Source organism: Diabrotica virgifera, chromosome 1, assembly GCF_917563875.1.
Source record: "Diabrotica virgifera virgifera chromosome 1, PGI_DIABVI_V3a".
Lineage (NCBI taxonomy): Eukaryota > Metazoa > Arthropoda > Insecta > Coleoptera > Chrysomelidae > Diabrotica > Diabrotica virgifera.
In genome coordinates, this window is record NC_065443.1 from 173,954,679 (window position 1) to 173,963,628 (window position 8,950).

General features: G+C 29.5%; 1 protein-coding gene across 1 annotated transcript; it reads left to right on the forward strand.

The window, feature by feature from the left end:
• The first annotated feature begins 7,647 nt into the window (after positions 1-7,647).
• Positions 7,648-8,742, forward strand: LOC126892084 (uncharacterized). Its single transcript, XM_050661516.1, has one exon. It carries the CDS (start codon positions 7,648-7,650, stop codon positions 8,740-8,742), a length of 1,095 nt encoding a protein of 364 aa, XP_050517473.1.
• Positions 8,743-8,950: the final 208 nt, after the last annotated feature.

The window sequence follows — 8,950 nt, forward strand, 5'->3', positions numbered from 1 at the left end:
CAACGATTACGTCATCACGCCCAGATGGATGACGTCACTAGTATGATATGTATGCCAATAAATTGTAATTTAAAAATAAAAATCGACCTGTTTCGGTATTTTTCCTGAAAGTGTCCGGTTTGTGAAATAATGAATTTATGCGTTACTTTATGGACGCACTGTATATTGTTTCGCAATGACCCATTAAATTATTATAAATGCAATTAACCATTGACCATGTCATGAAAATGGCAATATAAAATTAATTTTTCAAATGTCAAACTTTAAAATTTGTTTTTGTTAACAAAAAAATAATTTAAATATCTATTATGAAATTCGTTACAAACAAAATCTGATATTTCAACTAAACGAAACAAAATACACAATAAAAGTGAATTATTAAACTCATTCAGGGACCCGTTCAGACAAAAGAGCCTACAACTGGTTTTTACCTGAGTGCGAGTGGAAGACTTGTAACGTGAAGCGATCGATATTATGTATCTAACTAGGTACTGTCTTTTCCGTAAAAATGTATATCTTGGCAACATCCTGTTGTTGCCAAAGTGATGTTTAAGCAATGTTTTTGACCTACGGGGGTCAAATTGTCGTTATAGTGTAAGGAATAAAATATATAAATAAATCGGATTACTGAAAATCCGACAACGGTGCCAAGCTTAAAGAAGTGTACTAAGCGAACATTCACGGATTATACCTAGAAAATGATAGCATTTCTAGGTGATGCCAAATGACTGCAACGTGAAAAGATGCCAATTTAATAGCGGGATGTATATATATATATATATATATATATATATATATATATATATATATATATATATATATATATATATATCCAACATCAGTTTATATATATATATATATATATATATATATATATATATATATATATATATATCCAACATCAGTTTATATATATATATATATATATATATATATATATATATATATACAGGGTGAGTTTTTAGTGCGGGATCGGTCGATAATTCCATTACGGTATAGAATATCAAAAATAGTTATTTAGAAAAAATGTAGGCAATGATATTCTCCACGCTTGGAAAATATGTACATTTCTACAGGGTGATCAATAACAGCGTGGTATATCAAACATATAATTTTTTAAATGGGACACCCTATATATTTTTTCATATTTATATTCCCCTTATAATTCTTGTTCATATAATATAGGGTTTTGCATTATTATACAGAGTATTTAACAAGTTATGACCATTTTTATTTCGAAATCCCTATGAGATTAACACCCTGTATATAAAGAAATAATTCATATACAATAATTTGTTTTATGTAGTAAGGTAAACAATATACTGTAGTTTTTAAATTAAGTCCAATTGAAATCATTGACGAATGTTTGTATACAGGGTGAAATTCAAAACCAAATTACGATTTTCTCTATTTTTTTAAATGGATCACCCTATGTTTTATTTTTTTTTAAATATTGTACTTATTATACTCTTTCATTTTTATATAGCATTCCTTATATCTAAACTTATTATTTTCGAAGATATTTTTAATTTTCTTCAACTTTCGGGAATACATTCAATTTTTCTAGTAGAAATAAGTTGGTATTGAATGATAATTTATCAAAATTATTTTTATTCAATAAATAACTAACACAAAATATAAACCATAGCAATATGCAATGAATGTATCAATAAATGTGATATTAAGGAATTATCACATTTTCCTAATATACAAGAATCATACAATTCCTACAAAAAAATATAGGTATCTTGTGTATAATAAAGTTACAAGATTATTTTTATTTAATAAACAACTCACACAAAACATAAATCAAAACAATATACAACTAATTTAATAGTTTTTAGATTATTATATCAAAAGCATTCTAAGCCAAGAAGTTTTTAGTAACACATTCCTAATTGCAGATTGTGACCCGCAGTTGTTAATAATATAATTTTCATATTAAATTTCATTAATATGCATCAAGAAATCCCTACTTTGTTAACACTCAAACTAGGTGATCTATAAATGTTTAAGGTGATATTGTTAGATATTATGTGATTGGTCCACATTTTTTGACGGTTGAGGTTTTTATACGACGGTGCTCCAGTTCTTCCAAAATTTTTTTTTTCAAGTGGGGCTATATAAAAAACCTTGTATACCAGAAGCATCCAACAACGCTTGATGATATGAAAAATAGAATAAAAGAAACTTTTAATAATATTGACTTACAAAAATGTTAGAAATGTGGCTCGGTCATTTGAATATCGGTTACAAAATTGCATAGATGTTGAAAGTGGTCATTTTCAACATTTTCTTTGGACTTATATCCTTAACATCACATTAGTTGGTACATTCATTAAATTTTGTTATGGTTTATTATTTTTTTGTTAGTTATTTATTGAATGAAAATATTTGTTATATTATTACGTAATACTTATTTGTTAAGTTATTTATATTTTTAGGAATTGAATGTATTCCCGGCAAATAAACAAAAATAAAAATATCTCAGAAACTAATAAGTTTAGGTATAGGAGATACTATATAAAAATGAAAGAGTATCATAAATACAATATTTCAAAAAAAAAATAAAATATAGGGTAATCTATTAAAAAAAAAATGAGAAAATCGTAATTTTGTTTTGTAGTTTAAAAGTGCTTATAAAAATGAATGTTCTACTAAAAAATTCTTGGCTTAGAATACTGTTGATATACCCATCTAAAAACTGTTACATCAGTTGTATATTGTTTTGATTTATGTTTCATGTAAGTTATTTATTCAATAAAAATAATCTTGTTATATTATTATATACAATACAAAGTTTTTTTTGTAGGAATTTTACGATTCTTGTAAATTAGGGAAATATGATAATTTCTTAATATCACATTTATTGGTATATTCACTGCATATTGCTATGGTTTATATTTTGTGTTAGTTATTTAACTAATAAAAATAATTTTGTTTAATTATCACTCAATACTAACTTATTTCTACTAGAAAAATTGAATGTATTCCCGAAATTTGAAAAAAACTAAAAATATCTCGGAAAGTAATCAGTTTAGATATAGGGAACGCTATATAAAAATGAAAGAGTAGATTAAATACAATAATGTTGAAAAATAAAATATAGGGTGATCTATTTAAAAAAATAGAGAAAATCGTAATTTGGTTTTGTAGTTCACCCTGTATACAAATATTCGTAAATGATGTGAATTGGACTTAATTTTAAAACTACAGTACATTGTTTATCTTATTACATAAAACAAATTATTGTCTACGAATTACTTCTTTATATACAGGGTGTTAATCTCATAGTGATTTAGAAATAAAAATGGTCATAACTTGTTAAATACTCTGTATAGTAATGCAAAACCATATATTATATGAACAAGAATTATGAGGGGAATATAAATATGAAAAAATATATAGGGTGTCCCATTTAAAAAATTATATGTTTGATATACCACGCAGTTACTGATCACCCTGTAGAAATGGACGTCTTTTCCAAGCGTGGAGAATATCATTGCCTACATTTTTTTTAAATAACTTTTCTCGATATTTTATACCATAATGGAGTTATCGACCGATCCCGCACTAAAAACTCACCCTGTATATATTTAAAACAAAAGATGAGAAGTTATTGGTTTAACGACCACTCGTACGATATCAATCAAATGAAATAGAGAATGTGGAGAAATCCCCTTACGAATAATTCACACATCCACCATTTTGGGTTGGGAAAATTTTTTGAATAGAATTAAAAATCCAAACACTAGTTCTTAGAAATGTGTTTCGCCCTCTTCAACCTCTCTGGGCTTCTGGGTGGAATGTGTCTAAGGATATTCAACCTCTCATCCTTACCGATGAGCCCAGAGAGGTTGAAGAGGGCAAAACACATTTCTAAGAACTAGTGTTTGGATTTTTAATTCTATTCAAAAAATTTTCCCAACCCAAAATGGTGGATGTGTGAATTATTCGTAAGGGGATTTCTCCACATTCTCTATTTCATTTGATATATATATATATATATATATATATATATATATATATATATATATATATATATATATATATATATATATATATATAATGAACCAAAAGTATTTGCTGACAACGTAAGGAAGTAAACGTTCAATATTGGGTTTGCAGCAATAAAAAGTGAAATGTGTACTCTTGTAAATTTTTTATTCCAAGCTTTCGGACATGGTTATGTCCTTCATCAGGGAGCTACAAATGTGATGAATAGTTTGTTAACGTTGGTATAATTAATTAAAAAATTCGCTACTTACAAACTTATTGAGATTGTATCATCAATGATGTTATATTATAATGTTGATAAAATTTATCACAGTCTGTCATCTTTGTTAAGTCTAAAACTTACTCCTATATTTAAAATCAAAAATTGCTTTACATTCACAACACTTAATTATTATAAAACCATGCCATGACATTGTTATTCTTAATTTTATTATATCGCCATTAGCTTTTGTCACGACAATCAAGTTGTTTTTATTATTGGCTTTTCGGAACTCTCCGTGTGTAAATTTAAAAATATTCGAATTGACAGATGAAAACTCCACACCCACAATATCAAGCAACTGGTAGTACAGCAAATTATAGGCCTATCATTGGGTGTATTGTGGCAATATAAATTATTTTATATTTGTTAATATTAGAAAGGAGTGAAGCTTTAACCTGTCAATTCTTCCATACAAATATATATATATATACATATATATATATATATATATATATATATATATATATATATATATATATATATATATATATATATATACGTCCAAGGAGTAATTGGGTTACTAGTAAATAAAAAGGTACTGAGATAACAGCTGGGAAAACCCTGGTACTGAGGAAGCAATGAAAGACTGGTGCTTCAAAGTGAGTGCCTTTTATTTTGGTCAAGCTTTCGCCTATTGTTTTTAGGCTTCTTCAGGACTTGCTACAAAGAAGAACATTCTTTATAAATATGCTTAAAGATAGAACAAGCAATTCTTACCGAAATAGGTGCACTAGTGCTCAGTGAAAATAAGGATACATCTTTTACCTTGCCTTTTTTGTGTATACATAAGTAATACAGATATTTTTGTTGTTATTACTTAGCTAATAAAACCAGATATCGAAACTGAGTCAGATCCTCCCTATTCAACCTAATCCATTGTAAGAAAATTTGGACAAGTGTCGTTAGAAGTTGATTTTTTTATTTACAAAATGATACCTATCGATCCATCGATTGTCAACGTCGTCTTCCGTTTTTTTTACGTCTGACTGACACATAGAAGATTTGTTTAGAGATTTCGAGAGAAGAGACTCGTAACATCAAACAACCATTCGACTGTCACTATTCGAACAGCTGTCTGAAATCACTTCTTCTCTTTTTCATGATATAGTTGTGGTGAGCTTCTGATTAAGAACCTCCCACCCAACCAATTGCAAAGGATGGATCAAAGGTGAAAGAATGCAATGAAAATCGTTAGAATGGCCGACAGCTCAGTTGTCACTTGTTGAACTGTCGTTCGAATCCAACGATACCACTAAAACGGAAGGTAGTGGTGATCTTTGAAATGTAAAGAAAATTATTATGGTTCTTACAATAGATTTGCCATTAAAACACATGTTTTTGGTGGAGAACGTAGAGACGATCAACACTCCAACTGTCACTTGTTGAAATGCCGGCTCCTCACCTGTTACCTGTGTCTTCTACGTCAAGTTATTAAAAATATTATGGATAGGGAATCTCCCACTCAGACCCGCCATCCGGTTCACTTACAGGAAACGACTATTCTTTATAAAATGTGGAGTACAAAATGTAAAACGTAATACTTATTAAAATTGTAAATTTAAAGTGGTCGAAATTTGGACATTAGAATTAGATAATATTTTCTTTATAAACAAGTTAGAAATTGAAGGATTGACTTTATACATTTAAAAGGGTAAAAATGAAAAACATCAAAAGGACACAAATATGTAGTACAAAATAGACGTAGAAACAAAAATACATTGAATTTATTGTAAGTGAAGGTCACTCACATATGACTGTGGTAATTTCTTTCGTTTTGTGAAATTTTGCTGTAGTAATAAAGTATAAATAGTACTTAAATGTTCAACATCTTTTTTATGGTTTATCGCGTTAGCACAGTTGTTAATGTAGCACATTTCTAAGAATTTACGATGAAAGTCTTTATCTGCCCTATCCAAGATTATGACATCGTCGTAAAGAACCCTATGGTCATTTTCTGAGACATGGATACTTAGGCTCGTAGCTTGTGGTTTGTGTCTACAATCACTTTTGTGGAGCGCTAATATTTTGCTCAATCGTTGACTTGTTTGACCGATATATATTTTTTTCGCACTCACATGGCAAACCATAAACGACATTGCTACATTTAGATGTTGGGGTGCGATCTTTAAGCTTAGAAAAAAATGTATTAAGCTTTCTGTTGTTATAATTCGCTATCTTTATGTTGAAGTCACTAAACAGTCTTGTGAGTGGCTTTGTTAAGTTGTGTATATAGGGTAGTACACCATATTTTGTGGTGTTCTCTAAATTTGTGTCATTATGATTGTTAACATTGTTTACTGTCTCATTTGAATTTCTCATTACTTGACGAATTTCTATTCAGACAACAACAGGCTTATAAAAAAATCTTTAACAAAATTAAAAATACCAACATCAACAAGTTAAAAAATTTAGTTAAAATTAAAAATAATCACTACAGTAGTACTAACAAAAAATGGGTAAAAAATATTACGAACACTCAAATACCACCACAGATTTTAGGATTCCTAGCATTGGGTCCAAAATTTAGCTTACAATCCTGTCCTAGAGATGTAGATATCTTCAAGCTCCTAAGTGAGGTTGAGAATATCATATCATGGATCCATGAAAATCATAGGAATCTTGTTAGAAGTCAAGCCACTAATTATATCACTAATTTTATCCATTTTAACAAAAAAGTTAGTGCTCCTTCGTCTCGAATAGAAAAAGAAACCAGAATCTTTCTTGAAAATAATCCAAACTTACTTGTCACAAAATCAGACAAAGGTAATGTCACCGTGATTATGGAGAAATCAGCTTATAATGAAAAATCACTTGAACTATTAAATGACCAGAATACATATACACTGATCGATAGAGACCCGACTCTACGAATGGAGAACGGATGTAACAAGCTGGTTGCAGGACTGAAGACAAGAAAGTATATCTCTGAACAAACCGCTAAAGCGATTACCACGTACAATGGTATACTTCCTAAATTTTATGGTTTGCCAAAAATCCACAAACCTGATATACCTTTAAGACCAATAGTATCATGTGTAAAAGCATCAACACAACCCCTCGCTAAAATGGTCGCAGATATACTTTCCACGTCTTTTGAGTCTTTCAACAAGTTTTGGATTAAAGATACATTTGAATTCGCTGAAAAAATTAATAACAAAGTAGTACCAGATGGTTTTGTAGTAATGTCTTTTGATGTAGTTTCGTTGTTTACGAATATACCCCTTCAACTTATAAAAACAATAATAGAAGAGCATTTTGATCTTGTACAACCTAATTGTAGTATCCCTAAACAAATGTTTATGGATATCATAACCTTTTTATATAATCACACTTTTTTCTCGTTCCAAGATCAATTTTATCAACAAAAAATGGGTTTACCGATGGGTGGGTCTGCTTCTCCTATACTGGCCGAAATTGTCATGAATAAACTGCTTTACTTTGTACATCAAAACGTACAGTTCGAATTTCCATTTTTATATCAATATGTCGATGATCTAATCACCGCAGTGCCACGTAATGAAGTACAAAGCACACTTGGCATATTTAATTCTTATAACACTCACTTACAGTTTACGGTGGAGGAGGAGGATTCAGACTCATCGGTCCCTTTCCTAGACACTAGAGTAGTTAGAACAGATAATAACATCATCTGCCTGGATTGGTATCGTAAGGACACCAATTCAGGTAGACTCATTCCGTTTCATTCTTACCATCCTATGAAACAAAAAATCAACACTATAATAGGAATGAAAAATAGAATACTTAAGATATCACACTTAAGTTTCAAAGAAAAAAACCTAAAACTTTTGTTTGACACTTTAATAGAGAACTGTTATCCATCAAAATTGCTCAAAAAATTGTTATATTCCAACGAGTTAAGAAATGAGACAGTAAACAATGTTAACAATCATAATGACACAAATTTAGAGAACACCACAAAATATGGTGTACTACCCTATATACACAACTTAACAAAGCCACTCACAAGACTGTTTAGTGACTTCAACATAAAGATAGCGAATTATAACAACAGAAAGCTTAATACATTTTTTTCTAAGCTTAAAGATCGCACCCCAACATCTAAATGTAGCAATGTCGTTTATGGTTTGCCATGTGAGTGCGGAAAAATATATATCGGTCAAACAAGTCAACGATTGAGCAAAAGATTAGCGCTCCACAAAAGTGATTGTAGACACAAACCACAAGCTACGAGCCTAAGTATCCATGTCTCAGAAAATGACCATAGGGTTCTTTACGACGATGTCATAATCTTGGATAGGGCAGATAAAGACTTTCATCGTAAATTCTTAGAAATGTGCTACATTAACAACTGTGCTAACGCGATAAACCATAAAAAAGATGTTGAACATTTAAGTACTATTTATACTTTATTACTACAGCAAAATTTCACAAAACGAAAGAAATTACCACAGTCATATGTGAGTGACCTTCACTTACAATAAATTCAATGTATTTTTGTTTCTACGTCTATTTTGTACTACATATTTGTGTCCTTTTGATGTTTTTCATTTTTACCCTTTTAAATGTATAAAGTCAATCCTTCAATTTCTAACTTGTTTATAAAGAAAATATTATCTAATTCTAATGTCCAAATTTCGACCACTTTAAATTTACAATTTTAATAAGTATTACGTTTTACATTTTGTACTC